The 22347-nt window shown below is 43.3% G+C and overlaps 1 protein-coding gene across 4 annotated transcripts in view; it reads left to right on the top strand.

Annotated features, from left to right (window-relative positions):
* Nucleotides 1-3787: 3787 nt before the first annotated feature.
* LOC138946890 (sodium channel protein 1 brain-like) overlaps nucleotides 3788-22347 on the top strand; it is a 206328-nt gene continuing 187768 nt past the window's right edge. For all 4 annotated transcript variants that reach the window (XR_011449462.1, XR_011449465.1, XM_070318295.1 and 1 more), the window contains exons 1-6: nucleotides 3788-4049; nucleotides 8372-8527; nucleotides 13939-14125; nucleotides 16788-17002; nucleotides 18480-18608; nucleotides 19879-20021. Coding sequence is in view for 2 of the 4 variants with exons in the window: in XM_070318295.1 (XP_070174396.1) it covers nucleotides 4009-4049; nucleotides 8372-8527; nucleotides 13939-14125; nucleotides 16788-17002; nucleotides 18480-18608; nucleotides 19879-20021 (871 nt within the window). In the remaining 2 variants the exon portion in view is untranslated. The remainder of the gene's footprint in view (nucleotides 4050-8371; nucleotides 8528-13938; nucleotides 14126-16787; nucleotides 17003-18479; nucleotides 18609-19878; nucleotides 20022-22347) is intronic.

Raw genomic sequence — 22347 nt, 5'->3', positions numbered from 1 at the left:
ATTTGTTTTTTTTATGCGTCATTGGTTTGTGTTCTAAAACCAACGAACAGGTATTACAGGGGATGTTAAGTTCTACTTGTGGTTTGTTTGCAATGTATTTCATCATCAAAAAGAGTCAAGGTACAAGACTCCGTGACATCATTTCTATTTTTAACCCCCAAAACCCCGGTGTAAATGACCGTAAGCTCATAGCACTTTTTTCAAAGATGCGTTAACGCAACAAGTCTAAAGCTGTTGTTGTAAAAAATAGTAACTGATGTCATAGTGTAAGGAGGTTATGTATAAAGATGGTGTTGTCTAATTTTATTTTTTTTACTAAATCCCCTGAGCGAGCCACAAGACAACACCACCTACTCTACACTACAGTCTACAAAGACAGTCTCCTAGAAGTAAAAGTTGTTTAACACTTTTGTTGTTGTTGTTGTTGAGAACGACAAAAGAGATGTTTGACGAGGAAGAGCCTCTGTTTAGCTCACCGCTACCCGAACCTGATATGTTTCCTTTGGGACGAACCATTTTCGCGAGTGTCAGAACGTGGTGAAAACTTGTGAAAATCCACATCAGACATTACACCACCCAAGGAAACAGAAAAAAACAGACACGTGCGACCAAGTCAAAGAGGGGTGGTCTTGGCCAGTAAAGAATTTACTCGCCTGATCAAAAGTCCGAGAAAGGCTGTTGAAGCGACTTAAAACACAAACAGAAGTTGTAGCTAGAGAAGTTAAAAAACACCACCAGACGTGTCAGAAGAGCCCAGAACAAAAAGAAGAAACACCAGCAGACGAACTACCTCACACACCTGTCAAATACTCGGAGAGCAGCAATCTGTTTGAAAACTGCTACCAGGAACCGGCTGGTATGTCTACCTTCAACGACCTCGGTAACTATAACCCAACATTGTAAAATACAAAAGTCACCCCACATCAAGTTATGGGAGTCCTTAAGACAAACAACCAAACTAGGACCTGGCTTTTTAAAAAAACATCTAAAGTAGACAAGTGTAAAACAACAAGACGGTGTTGAATACCAAAAAAATTATCATTGACAATCATGTTTTGGCTTTTTGTTTTAATGTATGTGTATGCAAAATGTTAATTTTTTTGGTTTTTAATACTCAAAAGACTGTTGTCACTTTTTATAATAAAATGATCATATTGAAAAGTTAATAACTATGTGTCTGTATAATTCTTGAAGGCTACCGTGAGCAGTTTTATGTGTTTTGTTACTCTTTACGTCTGACTTTTTAGTACCTTCTTGTTTGGCAGTACTTGTGTAAACGTGCGCATATGTGTGTGTGTGTGTGTGTGTGTGTGGGTGTGTGTGTGTGTGTGTGTGTGTGTGTGTGTGTGTGTGTGTGTGTGTGTGTGTGTGTGTGTGTGTGATCGGAGGTGTGTGTGTGTGTGTGTGTGTGTGTGTGTGTGTGTGTGTGCGTGTGTTTGCACTTACATTTTATTCCCACCACACATATAACCCTACCTCTTACATAGTCTATCAACAACAAAATAACAAAAACAAAATAACACCTATGTGGCTATGACATACCCTATCAAAACCTTGTGCGTGAACCCCACTGCCGGCAATCAAACACAGAGGGAGGGTCAATTACTGTCAATAGAAAGGAGGCGGCTCAGTAACCCAGCCGCGTTAAGCACCAATAAAAAAAGGCCGGGGGGCAGTAATCCTGTCATTACCCCAGCTGGAGTGGTCATTAGTACCGAGCAACAGGTACAGGCACATGAAATCACATGACAAAATATAAAACGCAATAAACCGTTTATGCGCAATATCTCCTTATCACTACTTAAACACAGGCACCTTAACCTATAACCTTCTATCAAAATACGGCTGCGCGGCTGCGCAGCTGCGCAAATAAACAAGGGCTGAGGCATACCTTTTCCTTACTACTACTATCGTCAAAATACGGACGGATGAATTTACTTTTGCCACAGCATCACTAAACAAAGAACTAAATTCCAACACATACATGCACAAGTATCAATGCTGTGGTGGTTGAGAGTGCCAGAACACATTGAAATGATTGTTTTTCAACAACAATCGATATCCATAACACAAATTCTAACTTATACTAGCTCCGCAAAAAAAATGTATGGGGATTCGGATCTGTCCGTCCGCATAGCGATATCAAGAGCATCGAAACTAATTGTGATTTCACAGGACAAAAACACAAGTTTACCTAATTTTGTATACTGTAAATACAAGTTTGTGCACCCTTGAAGTGAGTTATAATGTTGCCGAGGTCAATTTGCCCTTGATCGACGCACGGTGACCCGAGTTTCGAAGTTGCGATCCAGTCCGTCTAAACAATGTAACGATCGCCACTTTTTTCTTTTCATTCAAAAACTAACCGTTTGGGGAGGAAGTGACCTCACGTTGTTTTACGTTGACGCTCGCGCTCGACAGAAAAAGACCGCAACAGTTTTTCAGTTAAAAAAATCGCAAAGTAATTACATTTTCTGAGGTTTTCTAGTGTCCGTCTAGTAACAATCGCCACTCTAGCGATCGCCACTGAGTGTTGAAGTCACATTTAACTCCATTTTCGACTGTTTTAAGAAACTATTTTGACGCTCAATCGTCACGTTTCAGTGTCGAAACACGTACTGTGCATTTGCAATCAGCCGGTGTGTCCAAACTGAAATGCGAGTGATGCCTCGATTTGTGGCGATCGCTCACGTGGTTGACGGACAGAAATACCTTCTTAGGGGGTAGGGGAACAGTTACTCCTCCATACAATAATGGTGTTTACAAATGATTGCAAACTTGTCTCTTTATAAACTGTTCAGACATGTCTTCTCTTCAATAATTTTCAGTTTTGCTCGGTTTGTTAATCAGGAGCACCCTGCAGATAATTTTTCATCTGTGACAATGCTCGAAATGTTGACGTAATTCCAATGCCCATATCCTTCTCTTGTTACCTCATCTAGCCAAAACCATTGAAGATAGAAAGACATTTATTGAACAAACTAGATGCACAACACCAGTCTTAACACGTTTTGTTCTTACATGTATATGAAAATATTGATGGCCATGGAATGGTTTGAAAAAAACCACGGTTTTTTCCTTCAAAACGGTCTAGGTCTGCCGGAAGTCGTATTTTTTCAAACCATTCATTTGAAGATCAATATTTTGATATACATACAAGAACAAAACTTGTTAAGAATGATGTGTTGCATATTTTTTGTTCAATAAATGTCTTTCTATCTTCAACGGTTTTGGCTATATGAGCTATATGCATGCATAGGATGACCGTATTGCTTTTTAGCGTTTTCAGGGTATGCCGCTTTGCGCCTGGTTTTTAGATATAAATAAGGACCAGGACTATAAAAAAAATTACTGTTTTTAGTTGTAACAAACTCACTTTGTTGGAAAAACATGTCCTTTGAATTGTGTGCCAACATTTATTTTGTAGAATTTGAGTGTGTAAATAGTAAATTGCTGAACACAATACTGTGAAACCTGCCACAAATGCCAAAGTGTTATTCCGACATAATTATTTTGATCTATCCCCGCATTTGGAAGTCGACAAGAACATCCCTTCAGGCGAACTAGTGTTCGGGGGATGCTTTGAAAAAGAAGAAGAAGAAGAAGAAGTCTTCTTGTCAATTTTGTCAGTGTTATATTTTATTTCGTTAGTTCTCCCCTTACTTCCTTGTTTGATATTTGTTTTCCTTTGAGCGAATAACACTAGTCAGGGTCCACTTCTCAATCCAACTTATTACGTATTTAAGCTTAGTTTGAGCATGCGCAGTGCACGGTGACACCGATTTGACGGTTTTGCCAGCAGACACGAAGAGTCAAGCAAGTTGTTTTAGACCTAGGAAAGATGACCTTGCTAAACGCTAACACAGGACCCAGGAGTCTTCATTTCTGCTGGTCTTAATCTGCGTTATATTGATTCCTAGAAATCATATTTATTCCTGAAGTAGTTTGTGCACAGTTTGGAGGAGGACATTTTGTTGAAGTTTGCAAGAATCGGCGCAGATTGCAAACATGGAGAATGTCATCGCACTCGCAGCGGCGAGGACCGAAATGTAAGTCAGAAGAAAGAAAGATACGATGTTAGCTGTTTGCCACCGATACATAATTATCTTATTTTTCAAATATACACATTTTCCATTGGACTTTTGTTGTAATAGTTCAGTGTGTAGATCTAGATCTAACGATATTTGTGTTTGACTTGAAGTGAGCTCAGTTGATGCTGGGACATTGAAATACGAATGTTTGGGGCAAAATAATTAATTTGTGTCTCCCTATTCTATTCAAAATAAGCTTAGCACAGATTGACCTCAGAATGCCGAACGGAATCCATGCAACTTTGCAAGTGTAAAGAGCTTCAAGATGAAACTGATTTTCAAAATGGTAATGTGCATACTGTTCATGTTTAGTTTCCCCAAGTCCAAAAAAAGCTGTTGCAAGGCAAAACATTCTACAAACGGAGAGAACCGTGGTGGTTAAGGTGGAGGTTAAGTCTAATAATACCTATTATTATTGCTTCGTGCGTCTTTGTTTATTGACCAGTACTCTTGATTGTGGTACCGGTGTGTTCCTAAGACTGCACTTGCCCTTTGATACAAGGTCCAATGTGTAAAACTGGATCAAACACGGTAGGCGCTAATGAATGAAGTAATTTGGTGTTTTTTTCCGATAAAGGTACATACAGCGACTAATTTGAACCTGGCAGTGAGGAGGGTATCACCGCAACAGTTGGTCTGCATCTTAATGTACCCGTCTACATATGTAAGGTTTTGATTATCAGCTAGAGGAAGTAGATACTGATCAACAAAATATTAATTCTGGCCGCCATTTGCATTTATATATATATTATCCAAAATATCTACTTCCTCTTGCAGATAACTAAAACCAAACATACGTAGACGGGTACATAAGGATAGCTCAGTTGGTAGAGCACTGGACTTGTGATCGAAAGGTCGCAGGTTCGAATTCGGGCCGGGACGGACACGGGTCAACTTTATGTGCAGACCCAGAGACGGAAGCCATGTCCCACCCCCGTGTCATCACAATGGCACGTAAAAGACCTTGGTCATTCTGCCATAAGTGCAGGTGGCTGAATACACCTAAACACGCAGACACCTGGGTAGCGCGACTCCGTTGCTGCTAGCTTTCCACTGGGAGGAAGCGACCCGAATTTCCCAGCGATGGGACAATAAAGTAATGAAAATGACAAATGAAATGAAAAATTATGAAAAATGAAAATGAAAATGAAATGTAGACCAACTGTTGCGGTGATACCTTCCTCACTGCCAGGTTCGAATTAGTCGCTGTATGTACCTTAGTCGGGACAAATTAATTACTTTATTCATTAGCGATTATCACGTGTTTGATCTAGTTATACAAATTAAGTCTTATAGTTATATCAAAGGAAAGTGCAGAGTTAACACAACGGTACCATAATCATGAGTACTGGTCAATAAACAAAGACGCACGAAGCATTATTGAAAACTGTGACTTTCGTACGTATTAGTTTACCCTTCCCCTTAAAAAAAATCTGACAAACAAAGGGACGTAAGCGCTCTAAATGCATACGACATTAAATTTGTAATAGAGTAAAAGGGAAGTATACGGAATCAGTCTGAGAGAATCAGCGCTAACACCATTCCGGTTCTTGCTGGAAATCCGGTTTTTGAAAACTTTTAAAACCGGAAAATCCGGTTTCTTAATTGTTTTTTTGTTGTTTTTAAGTGTATTATTTCAAAAATTATTAACATAAGAAAGCTTCAGCTTCTGGGGGCCGTTGCCCTCCAGACTTCCTGCACCCTATCAGGGGCCCGGCAGCCCCTGGACCCTTGCCTTTCAGGGTTTTCACGTTTTTTGGTGTTTGCCCTGGAGAATAGCAAGCATTGAATTTGAAATGAAAAAGCGACTATCATCCCAAAGAAAGGATGAGCGCCGCAAGCTCATCTGTTCCTCATTCTCCAGGTACTCTCGTCTTGACTTAAGTACACAGTCATACACAAGAACCAGCCTTTATTCCTGACCGGACATAGTCCTTAGATCAAGACTGTTATTTACAGAACAAACACACAAACAACGGCCATCTACTCTAATGGGTTGGGAGAGGTGACATGACTCGTTTGTTACCGCTCTCACGAGATCAGTTACTTTTTGATGGCCGCTGCCATAGGAAGATGACATTGAGGAGCACGTGACCTATCGTCACTGGCTGCTTCCATTTTGTTGAAACCAACTGGCGGCTTCCATTTTGTTGAAACCAACTTTGTCATCTGTGCTGTTCCGGAAATGAGCTGCGCTTTTTTGGAATTCAAACAGTATCATGTCACTGTTGTCCCATTTGCGCTGTTTCGGAAATGAGCTGCACATCGATGTGTGTGTGTGTGTGTGTGTGTGTGTGTGTGTGTGTTTCTCTCTCTCTCTCTCTCTCTCTCTCTCTCTCTCTCTCTCTCTCTCTCTCTCTCTCTCTCTCTCTCTCTCTCTCTCATCCGACTCCTGGTGGCACACAGGTCAAAGCAGAGGTGTCAGTCTTGTGTTAACTTGAGTGCACGTGTACCCAGCAGGAGGGGCGTGATGCGGGTCAGAAGTGGGGTAAGCGCTTTGGTCTTCAGTCTTTGGGTTCTTGCTTTCAGTGGAGAAGATGCCAACACGAAATTGCACTATGCTCTACTATTTATTGTCCTTGTCTATCGGACACGAAGAAGGGAAGCTACAATCGCCCCAGGCTGAGTCACAGAGTTGACATTATCAGTACACAGCTTCACGGTGTGTCATGTTATACATACCAGCTGTTGGTTGAGTCCAAAACTAGTGCGGTGGCTAATGACAGCTGCCATATATATATAACCTCATTCATTGAGAAGATTACCAACACCATATATACTCTTTGTTTCCTGAGCCTGGATCGGACCATTCAGACGGTTACCTCATAGATCTGTTCATTCTTCAGTTTGTCGGTGTCAAAAGTTATACCCCCATTCCACACAACCGTTCTAGGTCCTGTTCCCGTACCAACCAAGGACGGCTGCCACAACAATGGAACGCTGCGCAAACGGCCGTTTTTGGCATCTTTGAGCAGCGTCTGACCATAGTGGCAGCCGTCCTGGGTCGGTACGGGAACGGGACCTAGAACGGATGTGTGGAATGTGGGTATGACAACTCAGTGTGTGGGAGCGCTACCGTTGCGTTACCGTTGTTTTAAGTTCCTTTAACGATCCAAGCGTTCCGTTACTGATGGGTTGAGGTTCCATTACCGTTCATTCTGATCGGGAGGGGAACGGTTAAAAATGTGAACATGCAGCCCAAACTCAACCGACCCTACCGTTCAAAGCAGTTCCGTTAACGATCATTTACGTTCCATTGCGGTTCTCTCCCGATCCCTTCCATGCCCGCACCGTTCCTTGGTCGGTACGGGAACGGGACCTAGAACGGTTGAGTGGAATGGGGGTATAAGACTCGACCACTTGGCTTAATTTGGAGACAGCTGGAAGATCTCTGGATATAATTGCAGAGGAGTAGTCTTCCTTTTAGAAAAATGTGTACTCTGCCTTGCAGATTAGAAGTTTGTGCTGTCGGGGCTGGGTAAAGGGAGTGGCTGGGGAGGGGAAGGGTGGGGGGGGGGGGGGAGGGGAGGGTAGTAGGTAAGAGAGGGGTAAGAGAGACGAAAGAGAAAACTGGACAGGGAAAAGTCACTGCCTGAAGCATTCAATAAAGCCAGAGAAAAAGAAATTACGACATGCAGGTTTTCAATTCATATTTTTGCAAAGTATCTGCACAAGCATATGTGCCTCTGTGAGTATGTTCGTGGCTGCTTTCATGGGGTGCCTGTATCCTCAGGAATTTGAGGATTTCTTTTATCTCTCTTTTTCTGACACCGTTCATTTAATTTTAACGTCATTTTTACAGGACAGTTTTTTTCCCTTTTAGTTATAAGTTGTAGTAGTTTGACCTTATTGTTTTAGTACAGGTAGAGCTCGTTCACCAGTAGCAAAGACTCACTCAGTCCGTCAGTGTGTCTGAGTGTGTGTGATGGGGGACCTCTCCCGTGACCGGCCACCTGCAATGTACGTACAGGTTTGCACTGGCTCTAGGGTGTCCGTTCATGAGAGGGACTGCCGTAGCAGTAAAACTAGTGTGATACATAAGTAATCAAATTATCCACTTGACTATGTTCACAACAGGTACTTATCACTCTTCTTTGCATGTATTTATGCCTACGTATTTTCAAATACTTTGCAACACATGTAACCCAAATACAACATGTGCCCGTACAATACCGCTTCTTTTATCTTTATGAAAACATTGCTTCGGCCATGTTGATTTTAATCAACCAATGTTCTTGTTATTATTATGATTGAGAGTTAGGATGTACGTGTGTTTGCAGGAAGCAGCAGGAAATGATGAATGAACCGAAGGAGGACGAGATGCCTGCCCAGACCAGGAAGCAGCTCTATTTCGTTCCCTTCACTCACGCTTCCTATCAGCGTCTGCTTGTTCGCGAAGCGACCGACAAGCAGAAGGACAGGGAGAGAAACGCAAGGTACACGGGGGATAACCTGACATAAGCGGGACGGATGTTATACGCGGGGCCTGACACGATTGAAGGCACGTTTTGTCAGTTTTCTTGGAATTGTTTGATTTACGTCGGGATTTAAAGTAAGCTACTGATTCAGCGATGACTTAATTTGTTTCTCGATGCATACATTTTATAGAGCGGTTGAAATTTGTCCGTAAATTACCCTCAAAGCTGAAAATGTCGGCTATCGAGCGCGGGAAATGTTCGATCGGTTTCGGAAGTAGAAATGTGCTTTATTTCACAAAATCAGCTCGTATTTGACATCGGTTTGTGATTCGAATGGACGATGGAGTCATTGAAGATGCAAAGAAATGCTATTTCGGGGGTAGAATATATCGACCGAGCCTGTAGACGAGAGGCGTTCAAATGTGAGAGATGAGCGTACGCGTGGCTGCCGACCGCGAATGGGACAATAGATTCATAATTTGTTTTGATCAGTAACATACAGTCTTTTGTTTTTAGAAATTATGTTTTTAATCAAATCAATCATCACAACTCTCTCTCTCTCTCTCTCTCTCTCTCTCTCTCTCTCTCTCTCTCTCTCTCTCTCTCTCTCTCTCTCTCTCTCAATGATAGATACAGTCCATGATAATCTGCACTCGCCTAAAACATCGACTTTCAGAAATAACTCTTGAGTCTGTCCCTAAATGAGCACCCCATTGAGCAAGTAGCTGAGCACCGTTTATTGGGACTAATTGTTGATAATAATCTCAGATGGCATACTCACAGCAATAAAAATTTGCAAGGAAATTGCTAAAAGTCTGTTTCTGTTATCAAAGTTACAATGCATTATTAATTTGGACACACGAACACTCTTTTACAAGGCCCACATAAAAACCTACATTGATTATGCTTCCATAGTCTGGGACGGGTGTAGTGACTAAGTGAGGTTCACTTGAAAAAGTCGCTCCAGCGAAGAGCTGCTAAGTTAATTCTGCCCAGTTCATCTCTTCCTACCGATGAAAAGATGGAAAGTATAGGGATGTTAAGCTTAAAGAAGCAGCTTTTGTATAATAAATGTACATTTATGTTCAAAGTCGTCTATCACGAAGCCCCAACCTATCTTATACAACTCTTCAAATCATCTCCGCCATATTATCCAAACACTAGAAATACCTTGTTTTGCCAAGTGCATTGATTTGTTTATTAAAACAAGCGTTTCTATTATGGTGCATACCTTTGGAATTCACTGCCTGTAAATATCAGGTCATGTCTGTCATTATCTTCTTTTAAAGTCCGTCCTTATTAATTGAGCACGAAGTCGACTTGGCGAAGCTTCGCGAAGTCTTTATACCAAAAACCTGCAGCTACGGCGAAGTACTTTGTACCCTACTTCGCTTCACAAGTGTTAACATGGGTTTAAAAAAAAAATATATTGACTTGGCTTGACTTGACTTGACATGCGAAGCTACGCCTTAGCTCTGCGACGAAGTTGTTCTTTTTGTCAGAAGAGTGCTTTTTGATTCAAGATGGACGGAGAAATTACACTCGAAAGAGCCAAGTGCATTCCCTTGGACTTTGCGAAGATATGCTGAAAGTAGTTCAATTCAGGGACGAATTCTCGTTCCGGAAGCTTCGCGAAGTGAGCTACGCGAAGTCGACTTCGTCCAATTCAGGACAGGCTTAAAAGACAGCTCCGAAAGCACCTCTTTAACGACTAAGTGTGTGGTGTGTATGTGTATACTGTATGTGTATACTGTGTGTGTGTGTGTGTGTGTGTGTGTGTGTGTGTGTGTGTGTGTGTGTGTGTGCGCCAGGGTTTTGTGTGTATGTGTATGTGTGTGTGTATGTGTGTGTGCCGTTATCTAAGGGCAACAGGGTACGTGTGTTTCTAGCTTGATCCAAATTTCAATTGAAAATGATGCACCGAACCGTTTTATTACACAACTAAACGCCTTTCTGACATTTCGTTCACACGTGCTCCACCTGTCCCATTCGCGGTCAGGAGCCACGCGTACGCTCATCTCTCATATATATTTGAACGCCTCTCGTCTACGTGCTCGGTCGATATATTCTACCCCCGAAATAGCACGTCTTTGCATCTTCAATGACTCCATCGTCCATTAGAATCCCAAACCGATGTCAAATACGAGCTGATTTTGTGAAATAAAGCACATTTCTACTTCCGAAACCCATCGAACAGCCATTTCCGGCGCTCGAAAGCCGACATTTTCAGCTTTGATGGTAATTTACGGGCAAATATCAACCGCTTTATAACATTTTATGCATCGAGAAACAAATTAAGTCATCGCTGAATCAGTAGCTTACTTTAAATCCCGACGTAAATCAAACAATTCCAAGAAAACTGACAAAACGTGCCTTCAATCGTGTAAAAATGACTGGTCTGTGTTGTCAATGATGTTGCTACAGTGTGAGAACAAAAAGTCTAAACAATCTCACGCCCATAACGCTGTGACACGAAACTCATTTGGTCGTGTTCTGCCGATACTATAGTGTTTTTCTTTCTTAAAACACACTATAATAGTAGCCCCTCCCAATTTCAATGCTAAAACAGTAAAAGTAAAACTGACTGGTCTGTGTTGTGAATGATTTTCTGCAAGAGTGCGATCTCTCTCTTCAGTGTCGCAAAGACCGTGTGACACGAAAGTTCTGAGCGGAAGAAAAATCTGCTGAGTGCAATTACGTTAACAGTTTATCACTCAGAGACACACAGGAACACTATAACTTTATTATTCAGGCCTCATTTGCTTTCCTTTGTCATGTATGAAAGTACTGGCCTAGGTTGAAGAAAGTGACTTGTCGCTGTGCAGCAAATTGGTCGCCATTTTCCGCCGTGTTTTGTGAATACAACGTGTCAACTACCCACACGCACAAAACGATGCTGTTGGTTCTTTTTATTTCCTTATTGTTTATTTCATGCTTAGCAGTTTAGTATGCTTAGTTTTCTTCTGAATTCAATGGATGGCTATACAATAAGTATTTAAATGTGAAGGTGTTAACATTACCCATGATCTGAGCCGTTCACAGCAAAATCATACATCAGACATGCATAATATTTGGCACAAGGATACACATGACTTGTATCTGCAATCATATGGAACGATATTTTGACTAAAGACTACAGTTGAATTTAAATTAATTTGTGTTATAAGGATTAATGCATTTCTAACTGCATATTCATTAATCTTTATTTTAAAAATTAATTTAAATTCAACTTTAGTGTTTTGTCAAAATATCGTTCTATATATGAATTTTATGATTGTAGATAAAAGTCTTGTGTATCTTTTTGCCAAATATCAAGCATTTCTGATGTGTGATGTTGCTGTAAAACCGTTTCCTAGAAATCCAATATGGTGCTGTGTATGCCAGTTTCCATAGCGACGGCAATCTATGTCCTTTAGTTTTCGCAATTTTTTCATTTCTTTATATAAGTCACTTCAATAACTACCCAGAAACCTAAGTTACTCCATGTATTTTCCATGTTTCATTTTGGTCATTCTAGTGCCGCTCATTGCCAATGGATTGTGAGCTATGAAATTACAACGCTAAAGTTCAACATGACAAGACAATATTAGTTATCGTTAGATTTGACTGCGATATCCAGATTTATCAGTGCCAATGTCGAGAAAGCTGAAATCATATCAGATCGAGGCGATATGATTTCAGCTTTCTCGACATTGGCACTGATAAATCTGGATATCGCAGTCAAATCTAACGATAACAATTTTATCGCATTCCATTTCGGAAGAAGAACCCATTAAGAAATCGGTCAAGGGCAAGGGAGGCTACTGCCATGTTGGAAATGTTGGATTGTCTGTTCCTGCTTTCGCAACTTTGCTGAGCTTCTATAACTTTCATTTTTCAAATACTCTTTCGTTTTCTAAGACGTAAATAAGGTATCTAAAAACAACAAAGAAAAGAAAAATATTGTGTAAACAGATCACACAAAAAAGGTTCAGTGGAGGAACACGGAACAGCCTTCGTGGTTACTTGCAGTCTTTTAGACTTCAAAGGCTTTAATTTGGCAATTCTAAACGATGGCAGGAACTGTATCAGTGAAGTCCTCTGGCTCATTTTCTGTGTAGAAGACAGCTTCCAGTTCTTAGTCGTTATCGACGGACTGCAGTGTTGATAATTTTGTCGAATCGCCAACTGCAGACGACACAATATTCCAAGACAACTTTCAAAGATGGCGTCTTCAGATAGCCTTCGTGACTGTTTTGAAGCTGTTGAGGTTTTTGTGTGGATTTTGCATGGCTACGACAAAGAGGGATGGGATAGTGATTTATGCTGGAGCAAAACGTTTAAATCGGCTGCTCATTTCCAGTCTTTACGTTAGTGATGAGCGCTGATACCCTGCAAGAGAACTCGCTTCTTGCTCCAAAGTTCAGTTTGTTTACGTCTGTTCCAATCGCCTCCCTCGGTAAGATTGCTGATGCAATTACTTTCCTTTTATAAATTTGCACTTTAAAATAATGGGAGACTTGTGTTTCCTTCAAGTGAGATTTTTTTCTTCAAACTTACAATTGGAAAACTACTTCCTGCACGATATCAAATTCACTAGGAACTTCCTCTGCGATATCAATTGATATACAGTTCCTAGTTGACCAATGACAACAGGTGTTTTTGTCATGTGATCAGTAAAAATGCGATAATGTAGTACATGCACCACGAGTCATTAAGACTGTCAGGTTTAACAATAATAATAATACTAATAATGATAAAAATTGAACATTTATATATCGCTTCTCCACAGCTCGAAGCGCTTTACAATGGCTCGAAAGGGAGGGGGGGGGGGGGGGGAGGGGGTGAAAGATAACATACAAATAATTACAAAATGGGAGCCCGTCGGCTCAGATGGTAGAGCATTAGACTTGTGATCTGCGAGTCACGGGTTCGAATCTGGGCCGGGACGGACACGGTCACGGGTAAACTTTATGTGCAGACTCAGAGACTGTATCCATGTCCCACTCCCATGTCACCATAGTGGCACATAACAGATTTCGGTCATTCTGCCAAAATCGCAGGTAGCTGATTAGACCTCTACACGCACACACCTGGGTAGCGCGAATCTGTTGCTGCTAGCTTTTCACAGGGAGGAAGCTACCTGAATGTCCCAGTGATGAGCACTTATGAAAATCAAATGGAGAATTTTTTTCTATTTTTATATTATCTGTGATTTCTTGTAGCCAAGTATTGAGGGCAGCTGCTGTATGCAATAATGCCTACAGCACCTTCAATCCTAGCCTGTTGTTCTGGTAGTGTTGGGATGGAGTCAAACGAGCTGCAGTGCAAACAGAGATATGTTGACAATCTTTGTATGTGCATTAGTACATTTTGACAATATGTTTATGGTTTGTGTGTGTGTATGTGTGTGTGTGTGTGTGTGTGTGTGTGTGTGTGTGTGTGATCAGGTCCCAGGAGGCTCACCTAAAGGACGGCGAGCTGAAGTTCGGACTGGACGAGGACGAGCTAGAGAGAAGGCCGGACAGAAACCCTGACCTGGAGGAGGGCACGTCATTAAAGCCGGAGTTCGGCGAGCCCCCACCCTACTACCTCGGCCTGCCACTAGAGGAGGTCGACCCTGGAATCCCGAGCAAGGTTAGTAGTCTCCTAAGCCGTGCCCTGGGCCAGTTTCAGAGACTCAGTTGGTCAACTGCAGTTGATCGAGTGAAATACAATAGTCCAACTAAATCAGTAGGATTTCGTGAAGAAGATGTCAGTCGGCTGAGGAAATGTCCTGCCGGATCTCTACCGACCGACATTTACGAAGTAAATCTAACCGATATGACAAATAACACTTGTATAAAGGTCTCACAGAGCTGTTAAAAGTCCTTCCGGTTTTGGGACCCTCTCAAATTCTGCTGAGATTCTCCCAAATTCTCCTTTGGGAACCCAGGATACTCTGGGTAGAGCATCGGTGGGGAGCCCTTTGACCCACAACACGGGTCATTGTTGGTTAATACTCTGGGTAGAGCATCGGTGGGGAGCCCTTTGACACACAACACGGGTCATTGTTGGTTAATACTCTGGGTAGAGCATCGGTGGGGAGCCCTGTGACCCACAACACGGGTCATTGTTGGTTAATAATCTGGGTAGAGCATCGGTGGGGAGCCCTGTGACCCACAACACGGGTCATTGTTGGTTAATACCCCTATTCCACACATCCGTTCTAGGTTCCGTTCCCGTATCGACCAAGGAACGGCACGGGAATGGGAGAGATCGGGAGTGAACCTTAATGGAACGCCAATGGACGTTAACGGAACTCCTTAGAACGGTAGGAACGGTTGGGACGGGTGAGTTCGGGCTGCTTGTTCAACATTTTAACATTTCCAAAGGAACGGTAATGGAACCTTAACACATCGGTAACGGAACTCATAGATCGTTATTGGAACCGCAATGGTAACGCAACGCTAACGCATCGGAAGTGAGCGGCTACCACAGCACTAACGCTCTCATACCGTTCCCAACCGTTCCCCATTCTGATCCCGAAACGTCCTGAAGCCGTTCCAATCTCAAAGCCAATTTTCTAACGTTCTCGTAGTATTTCATTACCGTTACGTTCTGATATTGTCCAAACCGCTGTGATACATGAAATGTGATATGAATGCTGTTTTTATATGTTATACTCTTACTTTCTGCCTATGTCTTAATCCCAAGCGCAAGACAAATTCTTCTATGTGAAAATTGAAGCCAATAAAATTTGAGTTGAGTTGAGTTGAGTTGAGAAACCATTCCAATAGAGATCCCTGGCCGACCTCTGATTGGAATAACAACGCGGGGAAAAAAAGAATGTCACACTCTTCCTGTTCAATATGTTTACCGTTCGACTTCCAAAAGCAATAAGTCTTGGTGTTTAGCAAGCAACTGCATATTGGCAGAATATGTGCTCCGCTTTAAATAACTTCGGCAAATGCTTACAAACAACGGTAACAGAACACTAATGAAACGCTATCAGCACGCTACGGTCGCTGTGCTATCGTTAAAGAACGGTACAGAACGGTCAGGAATGGTACAGACCGGTTGACGCGGTAACGGAACGGCATCGGATCACTATTGAACGTTGCTTGGACGCTAATCATCGGAGCTACAACGGAAGAGAACGGTAAAGGACGGTGTTGTATCGCAATCAAAACCTCATAATTATGGTCGGTGTTTCAACTGTACGGCATCATTACGATCGTTAACAGAACGCTATTGGAGCGCAAAGATGCCAAAAACGGCCGTTTGTGCAGCATCTGATCGTAGTGGCAGCCGTCCTCAAGATGGCTGGGAACGGAAGCTAGAACGGATGTGTGGAATGGGGGTATAAGATAAGAGTTCAACAGGGATCAAGCTTTGGTTTGTCAAGTAACAGAAATGAGGTCACGCAAGTGTCTGAGTACACATATTATGTCTCGACCCGCCAAAACTCAATTTGATCAAGCATTAATGTATAATTATTATGGTTCTGGTAACATGTTTGTTTAAATCAAAATTTGGTGGCTGTTGAGTATGTCAGGCTAGTGATATGGTGGTGGGAAGGAGGTTGGGGTGGTGCAAGTTTGTATATATGTGATATACTGATAATTCTTAGGGTTGAATAACGAAATGGATTGATACACACTGGTCACATTTCTGATTAGGATCAAGTTTGTGTCAATCAGTCTATCAAGTTTGTGTCAATCAGTCTGACGTAAACGTTCTCTTGAACATAATTTTATCAAGCTGCAACAGCACCAAAAAAACATATTTTATTTGGTGGTGGTTGGGGGGGAGGGGGTGGGGTCATCTGTAGTGGAATCCTTTTAAGACCTAGATAATCCTGCCTGATAAAATCAGGTCTTAAGATAGTAGGAGTCTTAAAATGTGGGTAAACTTACAGAGGTTATGAACAGAATATCTGAGAAAACAGGGTCTATGGGGTAGGGTGGTTCAGGGAAATTGGTTCAGAAGGAAGTGAGTCTTCTGTTTGTTTCTTAAAGAAGGCGGCCCTCGGCCTTGGTCGATGAAGATGAAACCGAAGAAGATATGGCCCCCTCGGACCAACACACAATCTGGTCTATTAACAAGCCACCAAACATCAGTACTTATAATGTTTATATGTGACAAATCGAGGTACTGAATGGGTTTGAGATTCAGGTGAAACTTGGATTGTTAAAGTAAAAAGCCAATAATGCTGTTTACTTTATATGTGGAACCGTCCCGACTTTGGATTTGTGTTTTCAGAGGACAACGACTGTAAACATTTACAGCTTACTGTATTGCTAGTCTAACGTTGCAGTCGTTCGTGGTGTTGTCGCGATGGCTGCACCACATCCATATCTATCGCTTCTGCGCTTCTCCGTCCTGTTTCCTCCTGCCCGCCTGGAACCCCATTCGCCGCATCGCGGTGTACGTGGCCACAAACCAGATCTTCGACTTTCTTATCCTCTTCACCATTCTCACCAACTGCATCTGTCTCGCCATCCCATCCCTCAACCAGCTTGAGTGGCTAGAGTAAGTCGTCACAGCCTACACTTTCCATTTCTGTCTGTTCGATTTGAAGATTCGCAGCTTGTGCTTTTACCTTTCAACCCAGCTGAGAGAGAGAGAGAGAGAGAGAGAGAGAGAGAGAGAGACAGAGAGACAGAGAGAGACAGAGACAGAGACAGAGACAGAAACAGAGACAGAGAACTCAGAACTCAGAACTTTATTACATAAGGATAAAGGTTTTAGGCTTAGCCTAATCTTCCAACCTGTCCTTGGAACATATACAGAGAATAAAGAGAGAGAGAGAGAGCGCGTTATTACTGAAGGATGGAGATTTTAGGCTCACGCACAACATTTAGTCAAGCTGTCCAACTCACAGAAAGACACTGAACGCACTGCAATTTTTCAGCAAGACCGTATACTCGTAGCATCGTCAGTCCACCGCTTGTGGCAAAGGCAGTGAAATTGACAAGAAGAGCGGGGTAGTAGTTGCGCTGAGAAGGATAGCACGCTTTTTCTGTACCTCTCTTCGTTTTAACTTTCTGAGCGTGTTTTTAATCTAAACATATCATATCTATATGTTTTTGGAATCAGGAACCGACAAGGAATATGATGAAAGTGTTTTTGAATTGATTTCGAAAATTTAATTTTGATCATAATTTTTATATTTTTAATTTTTAGAGCTTGTTTTTAATCCAAATATAACATATTTACATGTTTTTGGAATCAGAAAATGATGAAGAATAAGATGAACGTAAATTTGGATCGTTTTATAAAAATTTTTTTTTTTACAATTTTCAGATTTTTAATGACCAAAGTCATTAATTAATTTTTAAGTCACCAAGCTGAAATGCAATACCGAAGTCCGGCCTTCGTCGACGATTGCTTGTCCAAAATTTCAATCAATTTGTTTGAAAAATGAGGGTGTGACAGTGCCGCCTCAACCTTTACAAAAAGCCGGATATGACGTCATAAAAGACATTTATCGAAAAAAATAAAAAAACGTCCGGGGATATCATTCCCAGGAACTCTCATGTCAAATTTCATAAAGATCGGTCCAGTAGTTTAGTCTGATTCGCTCTACACACACACACGCACAGACAGACAGACAGACAGACAGACAGACAGACAGACACACACACACACACCACACACACACACACACACACACACACACACACACACACACACACACACACACACACATACACCATGACCCTCGTCTCGATTCCCCCTCTATGTTAAAACATTCAGTCAAAACTTGACTTAATGTAAAAATAAAGACAATAAAAGGACAATTGTCAATCGCAATCATACAGTATTACTAATTACAACATTACCTACAGAGAGGGAGAGTGAGAGAGAGAGAGAGGTCAGCCCTCCACCTTTTGTCACTTCGACCTTTTATCACCTTTGACATTTTGATTTAAGACTAAATGTTCTCGACCTTTCGTGCCTCGACCTTGTGGTCCTCAACCAATTGGTTTTGTCCCTGCTTTTACAGACTTGTGTTCTTCGGCATCTACTTGACAGAGATGTTGATCAAAATAGTGGCGCGGGGCCTCTTTATCGGCCAGTTCACCTACCTTCGCGACCCCTGGAACTGGCTCGACCTCATCGTTATCATTGCAGGGTGAGGGTCGTTTCTCTTCTACCCAACATTCATTTTTACACAAGTATAGAACAATTCAAGCAAATATGTTCATCCTTGTTATACTCATGATTATTCGAGTATTATTTTGGATTTCTCTGCTCCCAGTCATTTTAACTCAAGTAAGGAAAATGTCATGCAGATCTGTAAAAATTGATTTCGTTCAAAGAAGTTTAGTACAGTGCATTAGTTGAAACTGAAAATATTAGGTGTCAAACAAAGAGAACAGCCCTGAAAGTCTCACTCATGCCTCTGAGTCTGACATTTTACTATAGCCAAAGGAAATATTTCACTAGCCAACATAACAACGGTCTCTAACCCAAATTAAGTCACTGACCACAACTTTAACACAGAGTTATGCATTAACTGTGCTTTGATATTTTGAACAAATCACACATCCACACTACCCGAACATAAAAACTAAATAGATAAAATGTTTTGCTTTGTGGAGTGAGAAAAAGCAGTGTAAACAGCGGACTGCAGTAGTTTTTTCATGCTTTCTTTGTTTTTTTATCTGCTTTTTGACTTACCTGAGTAATTGGTGAGTATCAGGATTCGTGGACAAAACACTAAACGTTGAGGTTTATCTCGGATGTTTTTCAAGCAAGGCCTCTGAACCTTTGCACACTTTTAGGCTTTGATGATCTCACAAAGTGACCCCAGTTTGGTTGACCCTTGTGAAATGGTGGGGTCACAGCGGGGTCATGTTCGTTTCAAAACAACTTCACGTTTAGGTTATCTCGGATGTTTTGAAGATAGAGCTTTGAAACCTTGCACACTTCCAGAGTTTGATAATCTCCCGAATTTACGTAAGTTTGATTGACCCTCGTCAAGTTTTGGGGGTTACAGGGGGTCATGTTCGATGTTTGACTCACCTGAGTAATTGGTGAGTAAATTAGGATTCGCATGTGCCCGTCTGTATGGACGGCCGGCCGTCAGCCCATGGACAAAAAAAACTTAACGTTGAGGTTACCTGGGATGTTTTTCAAGTAAGACCTCTGAAACTGTGCACACTATAGGGTTTGATGATCTCACGAAGTGAGTTGGTGTACAGGATTTAAGTGATACTGTGAGTTGGTTTACATGATTGATGTGATACTGTGGGTTGGTCTGTTGATCTCACTTTGAGTCTGTTCACATGGATTATTCAATCCTGTGAGCTGGTTTACATGATTGATGTGATACTGTTGGTTGGTTTGTTGATCTCACTGCGAGCTGGTTTACAGGGTTGATGTGTTTATGTTGTCTACAGGGTGGCCTCCTTTCCTGCAATGAGCGAAACTCTGGGAGCAGCCGAGTCGAGCACGAGACAAGCCTCCTCCAGCACCAGCGCAACACAGGCCCTGCGCACTTTCCGTGTGCTGAGAGCTGTCAAGACCATCTCCATCTTCCCAGGTACAAAGACTAAAAGAGAGAAGGATAGAGAGACAATGACAATGCCAATGACAATGACAATTACAAATCTGTATTTTATGTGGGTGACAAGAATAAGCATAGATATGCTGTTTTGCATCTGGCCCTCGCCCTAAAGAGGGACTAAACTATTGTATTACAACTATTAATTTAGATTTACCAAGCACAATGTTATTTTGCATATAGACCCTTAACCACCGAAAGAAAACGAAAGTGAAACTAGAGTTATACCCCAGAGTGACCGCCCTTTGCGGGTGACGCTAGTAGCGCTTAGCGATAAATACGTCATCCGAAGTACGTCATACGCCAACGAGGGCGAGTCACTAGTCACTTCACTCTTTTTCGCCGACGAGTTCACATCGTCTGTGCTGAATCTTTACCGTTGGATATTCGTCTGTGATTCTAGGCTTTTTCTTCTTGGAAAAAAATATACAGAAGAATTAGTTTGACTGTGTCTTGTGCACGTTTTCTCTACCAAGTTACTGGTGTGTTTTTTCATTGGTTTTTTGGTTCTCCTCAAGCGTCCGGCTGCTCTTCGTTCAGGGAAGTGAAAAAATTTTCTTTCTCTTTGCATTAGCTTTCGTCTGCTTGTCTGCTATATCTTGTCTTTCTTCAGTCTTTTTGTTTAGAAAGAATTATGTCTGGGTCCGACCAGAATAGGGACACAACGGGACGTTGGGCCCCCAGCCCCCATCCCAGTCCCAACGCTCTTCGAAAGAGGCGTGCTAAACAAAGAAAGTTAGCCCTGCTTCAACAAAGGTTGATGAGCGCGCCGATTTCTGGCCGCTCTACCCCTGACTCTCCATCCCCCGTGGGTGGGGTCTCTGGGGTTCAACAATCCCCCTCTCACCCGCCTTTACGGAGTGAGCCCCCCTCCCCCTTAGCGTTTTCCGGGGCTCTGGCTGGTAGTCTGGCGGAGCCTGACTACCATCCTCCCCCTGGTCTTCAGGTTCAAGGTCCTGACCAACGGCGGGTTCAAGTTTCGGAGGCTTTGGTGGTGGTCTCCGCTCTCCCCACCACTGTCTCCAATCTCCCTGCATCGTCCACCGCAGCGCTCGATGCGGCCTGTCAAGTCTTGCGTGCTGCTGGCATTCTCGATTTTTCATCCTACCAGGCACTCGCAGCTTCTTGCAGTGCCTCGGTATCGGATGGTCTGGTCACGGCCGTTGACCTGTCTGCGCCCGGGGACGCTGGCCTGGACGGGGCCGCGATCCGGGCCACGAGCCTGGACACGGCCGCGATCCGGGCCGCGAGCCTGGACGCGGCCGGTCCAGCGAGCCTGGACAGGGCCGCGGCCCGGGCCCCATACTCCGACGGGACCGGGGCCCGGTCTGTGGGCATGGTCGGTTCCTCGGCCCGTGCTCCGTGCTCTGACGGGCCCGGTGCTCCGTGCTCTGACGGGCCCGGTGCTCGGTCCGCGAGCCTGGTCGGGGCCGCGGCCCGGTCCCCGGCCCCGTACGGGGCCGGGGCCCGCGCCTCGGACCCAAACTGGGCTGCGAGTCGGGACGGGGCCCGTGCCGTACCTCCTAACGGGGCCGCGGCCCGGGACGGTCCTACCGTGGCCTCGACTGGGGGCATGCGTGGGGATGTGACTCTGTCCTCTGCCTGGGATACACACTCTCAACATGCCGTGTTTGCTGACCCGGTCTGGTATGCCTCACAGGCTGTGGCAACTTCGGCTTTGACTCGTCCTGGAGGCGACCAACCCCAGAATTTGGATTTGAACATTCCGGCCTCCTTTCATGAGTTCGAGGATATCTCTTCTGATGATGATTTATACCCGGAACTCCGGTTACCCTCTAGGGTGGCTGACACATCGTCAGACGGTCAGCTGCTTTCGATGATGTCCTCGTTTAAGGAAGAATTCACCTCTTTCAAGCGCGCCTTTCAGGGGCAGCTTGACTCCATCTCTGCTGAGGTCAGGGGTAGAGGTTCCGGTGCTTTACCTTCCAGCACCCCTTCTGAGACCCTCTCGGTCCCCCAGGCTTCTCATCCTGAGGGTCATTCTTCCCCACCATTGACTACTTTTGAGTCTGAGGAAGTTTCCGCCGAGGACCCGTCCGCCGACAGGTCCACGGTTACGACCACCTTCCTCAATTTGTTGGCTAACAGATTGGGAGAAGGAGCCTTTTCTGAGGGCCAGTCTTCCAAGGCTAATGCTCGGGCTGCCTTCGACTCTATGCAGGGGGGTCCACTGAGTGACAGGCGCTCGCGTTTGCGACTGACCTGTCACCCTAACATTCAGTTGGCTTGGGACCTGGTGCTCCAGTCTTTCCGGTCTAATGATTCGGACAAGACTGGCAGTACT

Source organism: Littorina saxatilis, linkage group LG1, assembly GCF_037325665.1.
Source record: "Littorina saxatilis isolate snail1 linkage group LG1, US_GU_Lsax_2.0, whole genome shotgun sequence".
Taxonomy (NCBI): domain Eukaryota; kingdom Metazoa; phylum Mollusca; class Gastropoda; order Littorinimorpha; family Littorinidae; genus Littorina; species Littorina saxatilis.
The sequence above is the reverse complement of the archived record's forward strand: the minus strand, read 5'-3'. Positions and strand labels throughout refer to the sequence as shown.